Consider the following 17,876-nt stretch of genomic DNA (forward strand, 5'->3'; position numbering starts at 1 on the left):
ACCAGTGGTGACTGCAGGGTTTTTTTGGGGGGGAGGGGGGAGGTTACAGTTGCTGCAACGAATGTGGGTTCCTAGGTTCTACTTCTCATGAAAAATATGTAGGTAAATAGGGATCTTGGTTACCCTGATCCACACCCTCAGTAGCCTCAAAATCCCTGCAAAACCTCTTTAGTGTCTGTCTCAGTAGATATACATGCAAGTGGAAATTGAGCAGATTAGAGAAGATTGGGTAATCCTCCACAATGCTGGATGGGAACAGCTAATTGAAAGCGGCTACCAGGCTGATTCCGTTTCTCGCAAGATGCAACATGTGTATACTAGACTAAGGAATTAAAGTTCTGGTTCTTAAATACTTTGTATTACAAAAATATTACAGACTAATATTAAAATGTTTAAAAATGTTTAAATATGCTGAATTAGTTCATAATGCACAAGCGGGAAATGCTGGAGTTGGGGAAAATATTCTCCAGCACTTTGCACCAGGTCTTCAGTCAGTCAATCTGCCACTTCATTAGCAAGTTGCTCAAGTAAAATCATCTCTCTTGGTCGTTGCTTCATCAGTTCTGCATTCAGCTGCCAGATTTTGACACTTCCTTTTGCATTACCAGCTGCAAGCAGCTGCGGTTGTTTTGGATTAAAAGCCAGGCAGTAAACTGGTTTGTTCTCAGCACACCGTTCAATAGAAATTGAGGGATACAGAGAGCTCTGCCCAAGATCACAAATCAGCACAGTTCCTGTAAATATAAAAAGAACACTCATTATTTAAGGCTAAAAATATCCCTCTCACACAATGATTTAAGATATTGAGATAAGGCAGTGACCTTTAATTTGAATATAAATTTTAACAATTCATTAGAAACAGAATAACTTGGAGGCTCTGTTTCCATCTCAGAGTTAACATATCAAGTCAAGTCACTTTCTATTGTCATTTCGACCATAACTGCTGGTACAGTACACAGTAAAAACGAGACAACGTTTTTCAGGACCATGGTGCTACATGAACAAAACATAAACAACACTAAACTACACTAGACTACAGACCTACCCAGGACAGCGTAAAGTGCACAAAACAGTGCAGGCATTACAATAAATAATAAACAAGACAATAGGCACAGTAGAGGGCAGTAGGTTGGTGTCAGTCCGGGCTCTGGGTATTGAGGAGTCTGATGGCTTGGGGGAAGAAACTGTTACATAGTCTGGCCGTGACAGCCCGAATACTTTGGTGCCTTTTGCCAGATGGCAGGAGGGAGAAGAGTTTGTATGAGGGGTGCATGGGGTCCTTTATAATGCAGTTTGCTTTACGGATGCAGCGTGTGGTGTAAATGTCTGTAATGGTGGGAAGAGAGGTCCCAATGATCTTCTCAGCTGGCCTCACTATCCGCTGCAGGGTCTCGCGATCCGAGATGGTGCAATTTCTGAACCAGGCCGTGATGCAGCTGCTCAGGATGCTCTCAATACAACCTCTGTAGAATGTGGTGAGGATGGGGGGGGGCGGGGAGATGGACTTTTCTCAGCCTTCGCAGAAAGTAGAGATGCTGCTGGGCTTTCTTTGCTATGGAGCTGGTGTTGAGGGACCAGGTGAAATTCTCCGCCAGGTGAACACCAAGAAACTTGGTGCTCCTAACGATCTCTACGGAGGAATCGTCGATGTTCAGCAGAGAGCGGTCGTTCCGTGTCCTCCTGAAGTCAACAACCATCTCTTTTGTTTTGTTTACAGTCAGAGACAGGTTGTTGGCTCTGCACCAGTCCGTTAGCCGCTGCACCTCCTCTCTGTATGCTGACTCATCATTCTTGCTGATGAGACCCACCACGGTCGTGTCATCGGCGAACTTAATGAAGTGGTTCGAGCTGTGTGTTGTAGCACGGTTGTGGGTCAGCAGAGTGAACAGCAGTGGACTGAGCACGCAGCCCGGGGGGGGCCCCCATGCTCAGTGTGATGGTGTTGGAGATGCTGCTTCCAATCTGGACTGACTGAGGTCTCCCAGTCAGGAAGTCTAGGATCCAGTTGCAGAGGGAGGTGTTCAGGCCCAGTAGGCTCAGCTTTCCGATCAGTTTCTGAGGAATGATTGTGTTGAATGCTGAACTGAAGTCTATGAACAGCATTCGAACGTATGTGTCTTTTTTGTCCAGGTGGGTTAGGGCCAGGTGGAGGGTGATGGCCATATCCTCCCAGCACACCAACCTTTTATGCAGTACTCCACCAAGAGTTTTGAAAATTGAAATGCATTACATCCACTGGTTCTCCCTCATCTATTATACAAGATACATCCTCAAAAATATTCAATTAATATTAATTTCTCTTTCATAACCTATTCTGATTTGTAATACTTTCTCAATGTTAAAGCCGGATAGAAGACAAATTTCTACTGACTGCAGTCCAAACCACCCAGCTCTTTGCAAAATGTACGTAGGGCACAGAAAATATCCTACAGCCAACAGTGTAAGTAAATGTTTGCCTTTATTTAACACTACAATGCCAAAAAAGATTCAACCCACATATTAGCTGGTGATCAAAAGCTTGATAAAATTGTAGATTTCAGGGAAGTCTTAGAACAAGGAGAAAGGACTGGGAGTGTTCAGGCTGGAGACTAAGCAAATCAAGGCACAGCTGCTGAGGAACAAAATACCCATGAAAAACTAAAACTGGAGGAAGAAGAGAGATGTGAGGGTAGTACTACTAGAGAAGGCCACAGAAAGGAAAGTGAAGGATGAAGGGATTGACAACCAAGCTGAAAGTTTTGAAAACAATATTTAAGATTACAGGCCAGAATAATCCACTGAGCACAGGGTAACATGAAAGACTCAAAGAAACCCTCTTGGATACATACAGCTTCTCTTACCAATTTGTGCATTAAGAGGAATGCATGTTCTGCCACTTAATCTTGAACTTATGCTATAAGAATGCAGTTGCTGACTGCTTAAGTAACTGGATTTGCACCAAGGGAAAGGAGTTCAAATCCTACACATAGCAGCTGGGTAATTTAAACTCACTCATGGTTAAATTTACAGGTTATCATGTAAATAAAACAGCTGGTTCAGGAAAAGAAATCTGCTTTTCTTATCGAATCTGGCCTACAACCCAACTTATTGATTTTATTGACTCTTAATTGCTTCCTCACTTCAGGGTGGTAAATGCAGACTTGACCAGTGTCCTCTGCATCACAGGGATACATTTTTTTTAAATCAGGTCTTTAAAATTTCCCATTAAAACAAAACCCAAGGTTTTAAAAATATCATACAGTAACTGCACTTACCCTCTCCTGTGGCTGCAGCAAAGACTAGAGGTCGGACTGGAGACCAGCAAACACTGAAGAGGTATGTTTGAGATAACTGAAGAGAAAGAATTGGCTTGGCTTGCAACATGGAGTATAGATGAACATGTCCATCAGTGCCAGCAGTGAGAAAAAGGTTTCTGGGAGAAGAACATTCAAAATTTAAGCATTTATCTAAATATACAAATGTACAGTTAATGTGCTGGACTAGTCTAATTTACCAGAAATGTGAACTTACAGCTACACATTCAAAATCTTGGAATACCCAAAAATGATATGCATTCATGCTGTAATGAATGAAAAGCAGCATCTAGATTGTCCATTTATTGTACATTGACAAATAAATATTTATCCGGACACTGAGTAAAAATACTTAGCTCTTCTTTTAAATTTTACCTTTACGTCCATTAACAGACACCACAGAACTGCATCTCTAGCAGTGCAACAATCTTCAATACTGCACTGAAGTTCTGCGAAATGAAAAAGGCTGCAGAGTCCTGAAAGTCTACTAGTCCTAATTAATTGGGGTTTACAACTTTAATTTGTACAGGGTTAAATAATGTGTAGGTCAGGTATCAAGTGTTTCTTCCCTCCCCTCCCGGTCCTGAAGAATAATACATTACTGAGCTGCAGCATACAATTTATATAGTTAAACCAGTTAACTGAATTCCTTCAAGGAAAAACTAAATTTGTTTCTGGCTGGTCTGGTTACCACTTCTTAAAAAGGTAGGTGTATGGAATTATCAATGACGGCCTTATGCAGGAAAGGTAAAACGCTAATGAGAAAGCAAACTTGTAAGGAGAGGTCCCATCCTTTGTGATTATAAATTAGCAATTTTAAGAAAATCTTGCAATTGTACAAAGGCAGAAGAGAGAATACTTTAAAAATTAGTAAAGAAAGAATAACAAATATAGGAACAGATAGTAAAAGGGTTTACAGATAGGTTCAAAGATGCTTAACAAAGAAAATGCAGGTCCCACAGAAAACAAGTCTTGGCAATTAATAATGAAAAAACAAGGAGATGACAGCTGCATTAAACAGGAATTTGGCGTCATTCTGCATTGTATACTGGAATACAAATCATCCCAGAAAAGGATGGTACTCATGAGTTAGGAGAACTCAGGAAAATTATCAACAGTAATGCCATGGTCCTGTACAAATTGTTGGAGTTGCAGGCTGACGAGTCCCTGGGACCTGATGGACAAGTGACAAGTTACTGCACTAGTTTTAATTTCTAAACTTTCCTAGACTGAGTGAAAATCCTTTGGATTCTAAGATAACAAACATTTTTATTTGCAAAGGAAGGCAGAAAGCAGGAAATTAAGAGGATAATTACCATAGCATCTTTCATACAGAGCATGTTATTATTAAAGCTATTGGAAATGTAATTGCAGACCATTTAGAAAAAGAAATGTGATAATTGGCCATGTTAGCATAGTGTAGTGAAAGGAAAATAATGTTTGGTCCATTTAAAAACCAGCGTACGCAAAAGATAAAAGAAAATCTGCAGATTACTACAACTGGATTTCTAAAAGACGTTGATAAGCACTATATCCTTGTCATTATATTACCTTCTACACTAAGCTTTTATTTTCTGCAATAACTTTTGATAGATGATTGGTTTTCAATACAAAATTGAAACTTTTCGTGAAGGGCAAATGGTGTACCCCAATCTCAGCCTTTTCCTTTTACTATTTTTATAAATAACTTGCAGGATGGGAAGGCACATAAAAGTACAACTGGTAAATTATATCATAGCTACATGTGTGTCAGGATTATGCAGCAGGAAAATATGCCCTTCTGCCCAACTCATCCAAGCTGGCAAAGGTGCCTCCCTGGGTGCCATTCTTTTGTCCTTTACCCTCCAGCCCCCGCCTAGTTGATCCGGATCCTGTTGTAACCCAAGACAATCCTCTTCATTGTCACTACAGCACTCATTCCGGTGCCATCTGCAAACTATGCCACCTACAATCTCATCTAAATCATTAACATGATGAACAGTGGACTTTACAGAGATCCCTTCAGCACACTACCGGTCACAGTCTTCAGTCTAAAAAACAACCCTCCACTACCACCCTCCAACTCCTTCCACTAAGCCACAGAGACAATGCCCACCACCCTGCCCTCATCAATCCCCTTGGACACTTCAAGCAAATTTGTGAGACACGACTTCCCACACACAAAGCCATTCCAACTATCCCTAATTACTCCTTCCCTTCTCAAATACAAGCACATCCAATCTTTCACTATGCCTCCACTAACTTTGCCACCACTGACATAAGTCTCACTGACCTGTCGTTCTTTGGCTTGTCCTTGCAATTTGAAAGGTAGGAAAATAAGTTCTGAAGAAGACATAAGGAAGTTGCAAGAGATGTAGGCATGTCAAATAAGTAGGCAAATAAATGGCAAACAAACTATAATGTGGGAAAATATGTATATAGTTATTCATTTTGGCAGAACAAGAAATTAAAGGGCGTATAATATAAATGGTGAGAGATTGGAGCTCTGGGTGACCTGATGCATGATTCGGAAAAGACAAGTATGAGAAAAACTAAGAGACTGTTATATTAATGTTAGGGGAATAGAATTGAAAAGTATAGATATTATGCTTCCCTTATACAGGATATTGATGACACACATCTGGAATATTGTGTAAGCAGATAAAAATAATTATTAGCACAAGCTGTGAAATGGGCAGGAAAGGAAGGAAAGCCTAAACCTGTTTGTTCTGGAGTTCACTAGCTTAAGAAGTGACTTGAATGAAGCTCATAATATCCAGAGAGGTCTTGACAGGTTCGATATGGAAGAATTTAGAATAACAGGTCAGTTTGGAAAAAAAATGAAGACAAGATGATTTTTCTCTAAATGGGTCACAATTCTTCCGAACCCACTTACTCATAGGGCACTACAACCAGAGTAACTGAATATTTGTAAAGCAGATTCTTGCTAAGCATGGGGTTGGATGGTTCCAATGAGTAGAGGCAATGAAGAATAGGCTCAAGGGACCAAACAGCCGACACCTGCTCCTAATTAGCATGCTATCGCTTGGAATTGTTTAATAATCTAAACAGGGAGATTTCAGAGGGATTTTCCCAATTTTTATATTTCTCCTGATCTACTCCCACTTTTCATTGTTCATATACACACCTGTGAAATGGTGAGCAGGCAACAGCATGCACAGAACCACAGTGGGGGGAGAAGGTAAATTGGGCTGGTGCTTTCAATGGAACAGAACCGGAGCTCAGCGTTGCACGAGTCAGAACCTCTGTTGAACATTTCAGCACGTAACCACCCTCCACACCAGTAATGAATACAGTCTTGTCCAGGTGAGAGAAAGAGAGAGCAGTCACACCAAAAGTAGTGTTCCCACGAACCTGGGGAATGAGTTGAGATATTAGAAGTCTGTAAGACAAAGCAATACTTCACACAGGAAGTGTAACTAATCAATTCCAGCTTCTATGTATAGTATTACTGACTCCAGAATGCTGGAAGTTCTCATCATGTCAAATGACGTCAGAGGAGCACGAAAGTAGTTTAACATGAGAGGATTATTGTTCCAGACAGATTAATTTTACCATGATGATTAGGTCATAGTTAAGACCAGGTGTGTGTTTTGGGGGGTGGGGGGTGATGGGGGGGTTGGTGAGACTGTCCTATATCAAAGTATACCTTTGGTCTCTCATCAGTTTCTCTTTTCAATGCTGGTGCCTAATCTGCTGATCACTTCCAGAATATTTGACTTATTTAAATTTATTTATTTATTTTTACACACTTGCAGTACTTCTGTTTTTAGATTCCAGAATTGTTGAGTAGTCAGTGAAGCTGCATTCCACACTGAAAATTCAGCCCATTTCAAAATAAATTTAAACTTTGCTAGCAAAATTCCCTGATCTTTTAGAGAGGAGATCCTGATGCACATAAAAATCTCATCAAATAGTCTCCAAAAGGTAGACTTTGATATAGGACAGTCTCACCAACCCCCCCACACACCTGGTCTTAACTATGACCTAATCATCATGGTAAAATTAATCTGTCTGGAACAATAATCCTCTCTCCAGGGATCCTGCCTGGAATGCTGTGCACTTTCAGCAACTTCACAACCTGGATCACCTATACTAGCAAGGCTCAGATTTCCCAGTCAGTTGTGGAAAGTCAATTGGATTCCAGCATGAAAACAATTTGACCCTGCTTGCCAACCATATGGCTAAAAGAGAGAAATGAAGAAGCAACTCACAAATGTTGATCTGAACACTAGTTAACTATAAAGGAAATGCAAATATTTGCTAGACAATAGCCATTGGCATGTCTTGGGTTTCCTTACCAGTGTATTTCCATTAGAATAATGGAAAGGCTTATAGCTATGAATGCAAGTGGTTCTCAAATTTCAGACCTATCCCGGACATCTATTACAACATCAAGCTACAAAGAATGCTCACCTTGAGTTTGACATTGCGTGGCATCTGCTGAACGATAAAAGCAAATCCATCCTGCACTACAAGTTGACCTTTGCCATCCATCCCCCAGATGAGAATCTTTCCATCAGTACTCGCACTCAGAATTTGAATTCTGTTACTGTGACTCAAACTCTGGTTCCACTGAACCTGTTTTAAAAGAGAAAAGACATTTTTTATACTTAAAACTCTCAGGTTAGCCATTCCCTTTCTGCTATATTTGTTTCTTTGGAAAATGTGACAGTTCCTTCTCCTTTTAGGTGTTTAAATATTAGATGAAAAGCAGTGAGACTCTCCCATACTCTACTCGCTCAAATCTGTTACCCAGTCAGTGATACACACAAGGTGTAGTTGGACAATGGGCACTACTGATTGTCTTCTGGAGTCTGGAGTTAAAGGAAAGCATTCAAGGTGAAGCATTCTTCAGCCCTAGCGTTATGGGCTGACAAACTATTTCTATGAGAAATAGTTCTCATAGTAAGTAAAACCAAGGAAAGAGTATCAAACCAGACTACAGAGCAAGAAAGAAACGACTAGGATATACTAACTGCAATGGGTTGAGGATTGAATAAGGAACAATGATTTTCTGTTTTTGCAGCCTATCTATTGACAATGCTTTCATCCATAACTGTTGTTATGTCCATCTTCCATAACCTGAGCTCATTTAACTATTGTAATCAACCTGTACAAAGTCCTCTTCATCCATTGCCCCTGTGGCTTAGTGACCTTCTAGGTTTCAGGTCCAGAAATGTTTTAATCTTAAAAACGTCACCCTGATTTTCATATTACTGCATGGCCTCACTCAGCATGTTGCTTACAGACATACAATCTCATCACTATGCTCCTCTAATTCTGCTCCTACCTATTCTCTCCTCCACACTCATGGTAGCTGAACAATAAATCATGCAAAAACAGAAAATCATTCCGTTACAACTCTGTATTTTTCCTCTTGTTTTAAGTTGCTCCTTAAAACAACTCATTATCTTGCAAACATGAAATGCATCACATTGTAGTTCCCATCACACAAATAACTTGCCAAGGGCATAAATGGTGGGGTAGAAGGAGTGACACACTGAATTTTAATATTAGCTTCAATCACCCTGAAGATTTTCAACATGGTCAAATTAGTAATAAACCAACCATGGTAAGGACAATAAAATCAACTCAGACTACATCTTTTACCTGATAAACAGGCTCACGATGAGTATCTTCAGACATTCCTGATCCAGCAATTAAAGGGTCATCAGTTTTACTGCAGTTCCATACTAAAACTTCTCCATTGTAAAGTCCACCTAAAGAAAACAGCATATAAACTTAGAACATAATCTTTCTCCTCACATACGACATTACAGTTTATTAATACTAAATATCAAGCAGCATTCATACATCAGCCAATAAATTAAGGATTTAAGATGGACTCAGAGGAAACAGTCTGTTTTCCCCCATGCCTCCTGCTTTTGTTATTCAAATGTCTATCAATCTCTACCTCAACATGCACAATGATTCCACCTCCACAGCTCTCTAGACAATCCCCCCGGAGTCAAGCCCCTCAGAAGAAATTCTATTTTAATCTCCATCTTGAATTGACAATCAACCCCTTATTCCAAAACTGTTCTCCACATTCTGGATAATTACAATGGAGGAAACATCCTTCATATCCATCCATCAAACCTTCAAGTACGTGCTTAAATCAGATTCTCATTCTTCTAAGTTTCTGTGCATCAGCCCAATATCTCTTCATATGCCACCGCCCTCATCCCAGGATTCAACCAAACAAATCTTCATTGTACTGTCTCCAATACAAATGTATCCTTCGCTAAATAGGAAACTGAAAACTATAAGCATAACTCCAGGTGCTGTATCACCAGCACTTAGAAAATCTGTAAACTTTTCAAGTTTGTAAACAATCATTGCATTGCCACTTTCAATAAAGGCTAAGATTAAATAACCATTGTTCATTACTTGTACCTGTGTGTAAACCTTTGTAATTCATGCACTGTCCATACACATTTTCCCTCATTATATGCCACCTGCAAGCTTCTTACCCATTCACTTACCTAGATCACTTTTCACGCTCCTTGTGTGTCCCTCATAACTGTCTTTGTATCATCAGCTATAATACACTCGACCCCTTCATCGAACTCTTTAAAAAGATCATAAATAGTTGACCACTGATCCCCGTGATATTTGTTACTGACTACTAATCCTAACACGACTCATTATTGCCCCCCCACCTGTTTGATAATCAGTTCCTTAACCATAAGGGCATACTACCACAATCCCACATTCTCTTCTACTGTGTAGTAACTTCCATGCGACATCTTGTCAACTGCCTAAATGAAATCTAAATGCATTAAATCTGCTGGTTCCCCCTTTACTCTTTCCTCAAAATCATCCAGCAAATTCGTCAAACACAATTGCTCTTTCACAAAATTACGTTGAATTTGTTTCATTATCTTCTGATTTTCCTTTTATTACCAACTTAACAATGGATTCCAGCATTTCCCCCTTAATGTTATATGGCCTTTATTTTTTTCTTTTCTCCCTCCTTTCTTGAATAGTGACATTATATTTTCAGCTTTCCAATTCAATGAACGTGAGCGTGGACCTTTGGCAGATTAAAATAAATATTGCAGCATCTCTGTAACTACAAGACCAAAGGATGCATGATTTGTCAATCACATTCGCTTACTACTTTTTTTGTCTGACTCCCTCCAGAGCTTCAATTATTCATTAATATTGGGGTGTTTTAAAATTGATTTCTGTTGTGAAATCTGATCCATTTAGAATCTCTGCCATTTCTCTGTTTTCTATTAATTCCTCAGTGTTGTCCTCCAAGAGACCCATTTATTATTTAGCTACCATCTTCCTTTTTAAATAACATTGTATTCATAGTCATACTTTATTGATCCCAGGGGAAATTGGTTTTCGTTACAGTTGCACCATAAATAATAAATAGTAATAGAACCATAAATAGTTAAATAGTAATATGTAAATTATGCCAGTAAATTATGAAATAAGTCCAGGACCAGCCTATCGGCGCAGGGTGTCTGACCCTCCAAGCGAGGAGTTGTAAAGTTTAATGGCCACAGGCAGGAATGACTTTCTATGACACTCTGTGCAGCATCTCGGAGGAATGCGTCTCTGGCTGAATGTACTCCTGTGCCCACCCAGTACATTATGTAGTGGATGGGAGACATTGACCAAGATGGCATGCAACTTAGACAGCATCCTCTTTTCAGACACCACCGTGAGAGAGTCCAGTTCCATCCTCACAACATCACTGGCCTTATGAATGAGATTCTTGCTTCTGTTGGTGTCTGCTACCCTCAGCCTGCTGCCCCAGCACACAACAGCAAACATGATAGCACGGGCCACCACAGACTCGTAGAACATCCTCAGCATCATCTGGCAGATGTTAAAGGACCTCAGTCTCCTCAGGAAATAGAGACGGCTCTGACCCTTCTTGTATACAGCCTCAGTGTTCTTAGACCAGTCCAGTTTATTGTCAATTCGTATTCCCAAGTATTTGTAATCCTCCACGATGTCCACGCTTACCCCCTGGATGGAAACAGGGGTCACCAGTACCTTAGCTCTCCTCAGGTCCACCACCAGCTCCTTAGTCTTTTTCACATCAAGCTGCAGATAATTCTGCTTACACCATGTGACAAAGTTTCCTACCGTAGCCCTGTACTCAACCTCATCTCCCTTGCTGATGCATCCAACTATGGCAGAGTCATCCCAAAACTTCTGAAGATGACAAGACTCTGTGCAGTAGTTGAAGTCTGAGGTGTAAATGGTGAAGAGAAAGGGAGACAAGACAGTCCCCTGTGGAGCCCCAGTGCTGCTGATCACTGTCGGACACACAGTGTTGCAAGCACACGTACTGTGGTCTGCCATTCTGTTTAACACAGTATTGAAGCTGTCCATTCCCAGGTTTCATAATAAAAAGATATGATGTGACATTTTTAATCTGGAAATGCAAACTGTGTTATTTAGTTCACAAAACATTTGATCTCATTTGCCATTTTGTTCCATCTAGCATCCTCTAGTGGGAGTAATAATGTACTACAAGAACTGCAAATTGAATCACAGTATGGTATTATGCCATATTAAACTTTGTGTCTTCAAGCTCTCCAACTCAAGTAACTAATGTTTCTATAACATTAATAAAATAATATTAATATATTGAAATAATTACTGCCAATGCTTTGCGGAATTTTCAATATGCAAAATATACTAAATACCACAAGACTGATTTTTGAAATAAAAGACTGTGGAAGAGACTAATCACTCTAATAACTAAGAAGGTTATAAAACAAGACTGCTGACTATGTCACTATGATTTTCAATATATGCTGAAACTTCCATATATGTGTGGTGGAGACTGGGTTGAATCATAGTCTGGTATGGAAACACTAATGAATGCCCTTGTATGAAAAATGCCCTCCCCACCATAGAACAGTGCCACAGGAAAGCAGCATCCATCAAGTACCCCGACCATCCAAGCCCCGCTCCCTTCAGTGTTTGAAGTAAATTTATTATCAGAGTACATATACAACCCTGAGATTCATTTTCTTGCGGCAATCACAGGATGGACAACAACATATCTGCAAAAAAAAAACAAAAACAACAAACTGTACAGATACAAAAGAAAAAAAAAGGTGTGCTCAATGGTGGGAAGGCTTTACCCATGCTAGACTGGGCCATATCCACTACTTTTTGTAGGCTTTTGCAAGGGCACTGATGTTCCCATACCACGTCATGGTGTAACCAGTTAATGTACTCTCCACCAGACATCTTTCACTGTTGCTATCATGAAGAACGTACAGGAGCCTCAGGACCCGCACCATCAGGTTCAGGAACAGTCATTGCCCCTCAACCATCAGGCACTTGAGCTTTTTTTATTGGTACATTGGGTGTTGTCCACCCTGTTGGGTGTGGTCTTTCATTGATTCTATTGTGTTATTAGCATTTACTGTGATTGCCTACAAGAAAATGAATCTCAGGGTTTGTATATGGTGACATACATGTATTTTGACACAAAATTTATTTTGAATTATGCTTCATTACATTAGCTTTATATAGTACAAGGATGTACTGCGCAAAAGACAAGGCTCTCAGCCACAATACAAAAAAAGGGAAAATTGGATATTAAATTCAAGAGTCACAGGACAGGTAAAATAAAAATCCAGAAGCTGTTTTCAGTGATTATCTGCTCTTCCAAAAAGGTCACAGCTACACAGATTCATCAGTACATTTAATTAATTAATTAATCAATCAATTAAAGATAATTTCAACTGTTATTTTGACTATTTAAAAATTCCCCAATAATAAAACAGCTCAAAAATGAGACACAACTGAGGTTTTGAAAGTTTACACAGCCTTAATTCAAGTTGAAAAACATTTTAATTTAATATGACACTCAGCTAATTATCTCTAAATCCTGTTCTTTATTTTTTAAATAATTGCCCATAATTTTTCCAATTATCAATTTTCCAATTTGCTTATCGTTTTGTTCTCTAAATTGTTAATACACCAACACACATGGTAGGAGATTAATTTTTTTAACTTTTTAATTTCCTGATTGAAGTCATCGATGGGAGTAAGACTAACAACAGGAAAAGGAAATTCTCAGATTGCTACATCCTAGTGGGCAAGTTTCCACAAAGTCAGCAACAAGTGCCATCATCTCATGGTTAACCACAAAATCTGAGCTTATACGTATTGAGCAACATCAAGGAATAAATTATACACATTTCTATTTTTAAGCAACATTTTTATTTAATTTAAATTCACTTCAAGAAAGTGCTCATTCACAATCACTTTTTCTGAAACTGGGGTACATTTTGATTTAGGAGCATATCTGTAAAAAACGACAACAGATACCTCTTAATGAATGCAATTAAATCAACAGATTGGGATTTCAGGACTTGGGAAGAGGTTATTATTGGTGACATTAGCTGGGTCTTCCATGGTGCCATAGATTCCTGAGTGTAGCAACATTTCATGCCAAGAAAATCTCCAAGGAAGATAAGATTGAAGTTACAGTTGTCACATGCAGAGTATAATACTGGTTTAGACCACTTGGTTCTACATCCATGCATAGTCATAGTCATACTTTATTGATCCCAGGGGAAATCGGTTTTCGTTACAGTTGCACCATAAATAACAAATAGTAATAGAACCATAAATAGTTAAATAGTAATATGTAAATTATGCCGGTAAATTATGAAATAAGTCCAGGACCAGCCTATCGGCTCAATCCAATACTTTCAACAATTTGCACATCCATCCTTTACCCTTCATGACTCTGTACACATATAATAAGAAAACATAATAGATAGCCTTGCAGCCACTCAAACCTGTTCCGTCATTGGTATGATCTGATCTTTGCTCTCAATACTATTCTACCAAATTGTGACACCCTTTGTCATTATAGACCAAAAATCTACCTAACAAAGTCCCAAATATACAAGCATCTGGAGAAGATAATTCCAAAGATTTAGAAATATTTCAGAGAAGAATTTCCTCTTCATCTCAGCTTCAAAAGGGGGCCCCAAATTCTGGGTTGTGCACAGTAAAACAATCCTTATAGTATCTCAGAATATTGTTCCACTTTCTAAACCATAAATTACTCAAAAATATACGTTTATACCTTTTCCAATGCCTCATTACAATTTATCCTGTTACATTTGCACCAAACCATTAGCTCCACCTCATTACAAGTACTTTCGGAAAATTTTACACTAATTGCACACAATGCTTCAGATGTAAAACCTCCACATAATTCAAAATTTAATAGAAAACAGATGTTAAGTCAAAATTTACTTAGCAAATAAAAAAATAATGATTACATGAACCTTCAACCTAAAAGATCTAGAGCACAGAACATAATTTTAGCTTCTGATTAATTTGCATTACCGGCCAAAATCCAATAATTATAGAATATACTTTGATCAACAATGGAAATCAAACTAAATTCAATAATGGTCAATGTGAGCAAATGATTTCATTAACAGTACTACTACCAGACAATTAACCATCACAAGCCTCAATAAGCAATAAAGTGACTAGGGATTGATGCATTTTAAATAAAGTTCACACCTGGGATTTGCACAGTGTCTAAGACTTCAATTCCTACCTTACTTTATCGCAGGCCTCAGGAGTTCACAGGCAAACTTCATAATTTCCAGCCCTGCGTAAAATTTTTATAATAATGTAGATTGTTTCACTGAGCAATTCTGCACAAACACTGAGTTATGACTGTGAAGGATTATTTACGTATTTCTGTCTTTCAGTTTACGATTCCTTGCTATTAAAGTATTTCAGAATAGGGGAATTGTCCCCAGCACTCAGGCCACATATACCCAAACCAACAAATCTGAAATTATGAACACATTTCTACTTGCATGAACTTGACGACCTGTTAAATAATAGTGTATCCACTTCAAAAATTACATCATTGTCTGCAATGGATTTGGGACATCATAAGGTTCTGTATATACGTAAACCTTTTGTCATTCTACATTTCAACACCTGAGATTCACAACACACTGGAGGAACTCAGCAGGTCAGGCAGCATCCGTGGAAAAGATCAGTCAACGTTTCGGGCCGGAATCCTTCGTCAGGACTGAAGAAGGAAGGGGCAGAGGCCCTATAAAGAAGGTGGGGGGAGGGTGGGAAGGAGAAGGCTGGTAGGTTCCAGGTGAAAAACCAGTAAGGGGAAAGATAAAGGGGTGGGGGAGGGGAAGCAGGGAGGTGATAGGCAGGAAAGGTGAAGAAGGAATAGGGGAAAACACAATGGGTAGTAGGAGGCGGCGGAACCGTCTAGGTAGTCTCCAGCCCCTTGGTATGAACATAGAATTCTCCAACTTCTGGTAATTCCCTCCCCCTCCCTTCCCCTATCCCTATGTCACTCTGCCCCCTCCCCCAACTGCCTATCACCTCCCTCATGGTTCCGCCTCCTTCTACTACCCATTGTGTTTTCCCCTATTCCTTCTTCACCTTTCCTGCCTAGCACCTCCCTGCTTCCCCTCCCCCACCCCTTTATCTTTCCCCTTACTGGTTTTTCACCTGGAACCTACCAGCCTTCTCCTTCCCACCCTCCCCCCACCTTGTTTATAGGGCCTCTGCCCCTTCCCTCTACAGTCCTGACAAAGGGTTCTGGCCCAAAACGTTGACTCATCGTTTCCACGGATGCTGCCCGACCTGCTGAGTTCCTCCAGCGTGTTGTGAGTGTTGCTTTGACCCCAGCATCTGCAGATTATTTTGTGATAACACCTGAGATTTGGAGGTCAATTGTCCAGCTTCACTTCCCCTCCTTATAAAGGATAGAGATGCAAACTTCAGAAATCAAAGCCTAAATTCATACCAGCAATCAACGAAGGCTCAGTTGGGTGGAATGCTAGACACATGACAGCACTGGAAACATAAATCACAACGTCTGGTCGATTTGGGTTTAATCCTCTACGATCCAGATTCCAGGTACACACATAAGATTTCTCTGTGCTCCAGTCACCATCCTGCAACCTGTAATTAAGTTTAATATCCATTAACTATTATTCTGGGCAGCTCAAAAAGAACTTTAACACCAGAAGTAGAATGCAAACTTACAGGTTCAAATAGTCATCATATTTGATGGAACAATACAAAGGCAATTGGTGACCCAGTCACAAATTAGAAAGCATATCAAATGAACTGCACAAGAACAATGAACTATTGCATATCTAATAGCGGTGTCCTCCAGTCCCTCTTATTCTGCTTTATGATTTGGATCGGTAGAGTACCAAGCAGATATGTTGAAGTCACTTGTGACAACACAGAAATCAGCAGTAACATGGAAATGGATTGTTCTCATGATCCATAATGTTCACTTGGATTATCACCCAGGAACTTCGGAACAATGCACAAAGAAGAATACTCTAAGCAATGTATTTGTTTAGTATCAGCTTGATCTACAATACTGAGTGAGAAAGCAAGCTGAGATGGGACTTTGTTCGATTCGTAACAGGTATTATTCTGACAAACAACATGATACAACACATGAAATGAGATGACTGATGAAAAGTAGTATTTTTCCCCAATTACAGCAGCTATTCAATTATTTTTTAAGTATTTGTTACTTCTTGCTATTTAAATTTGAAACAATTGCTACAAAAATAAAAATATCCTACTTCTTTATAACTGTTATTGCTTGTTAATATACAAATTAAGTTGAAATGAAACAAGCTTGCTTGCATACAGCAATTTTTCTAAGAAATGCTCAGGATTTCCATGCGCTGTTCAGGTATCTAATTACCCTTAAAGCACAATCACAGTTGTAATGAAGGTGAACAATTTGGCCAAAACTAAAGAAAAACGATCTAGTATTTTAATGATGTTAGTTGAAGCAAGCAGGACAATGAACTTGTTTCTTCACACCTAGTTAAAAGGCAGTTTAATACATCTCATTTGAAAGACAACACCTCTGATAATAATGCATTATGTCAGAATACAGTCAGGCGTCAACATTGATTTCGTTCTCAGATATTTCTAGAGGACTTGAACCCAACTAAAGAGCAAATCCATTGAGACTGAATCATAACACAGTGATAAAGGCACAATGCAATGACTAATGTCTTCAATACCACTGAAATAAACGTGAAATAAACAACATCTTTACCAACTCCTGGGAATCCTTAGCCCATGACTATTCAGAGACAAGACTTTTGAATATTACTAGCGTCAGGTCCACACATTAGGAGTGCACGGATACCCAGCATAAGCTGCAGAAGCAGCACAACAACTTATAAACTACCCACCCATCTATCCCATAGAAGCACCACCTGTCCCAAGTGTGATAGAGTCTGCAGATGCTACATTGGCCTCATCAGTTATCCCACAGAACCAGAGTGGAAGCAAGTCATATTCAATCCCAAGGGGCCACCTAAGAAGCAGTAAGTATTTATGAGTACAGTAACAGCACAAGGAACAATTTAGACAGGCATATACGTTCTCCATATCGCACTACTTAAGTATCACTTCTTCAACCAACACCAAAAATAAATTGATTTTTTAATCTCCTTTCTACTTTTGAGAAGCAAACTCACTGCCCCTTTTCCAGAAAAAAACAATACTTCAAAAGGACTTTACTGTTTGTGAACCATTCCA

The 17,876-nt window shown here is 39.4% G+C and overlaps 1 protein-coding gene across 1 annotated transcript in view; it reads right to left on the minus strand.

Moving 5' to 3' along the window:
• Nucleotides 1-30: 30 nt before the first annotated feature.
• dync2i2 (dynein 2 intermediate chain 2) overlaps nucleotides 31-17,876 on the minus strand; it is a 41,231-nt gene continuing 23,385 nt past the window's right edge. The window contains exons 3-8 of the mRNA XM_063073132.1: nucleotides 16,099-16,256; nucleotides 8,907-9,016; nucleotides 7,710-7,874; nucleotides 6,421-6,647; nucleotides 3,255-3,412; nucleotides 31-734 (exon numbers count right to left, since the gene is read on the minus strand). Of these exons, the coding sequence (XP_062929202.1) occupies nucleotides 496-734; nucleotides 3,255-3,412; nucleotides 6,421-6,647; nucleotides 7,710-7,874; nucleotides 8,907-9,016; nucleotides 16,099-16,256 (1,057 nt within the window). The 3' untranslated portion in view covers nucleotides 31-495. The remainder of the gene's footprint in view (nucleotides 735-3,254; nucleotides 3,413-6,420; nucleotides 6,648-7,709; nucleotides 7,875-8,906; nucleotides 9,017-16,098; nucleotides 16,257-17,876) is intronic.

The sequence above is a fragment of the Mobula hypostoma genome, chromosome 21 (assembly GCF_963921235.1).
Source record: "Mobula hypostoma chromosome 21, sMobHyp1.1, whole genome shotgun sequence".
Lineage (NCBI taxonomy): Eukaryota > Metazoa > Chordata > Chondrichthyes > Myliobatiformes > Myliobatidae > Mobula > Mobula hypostoma.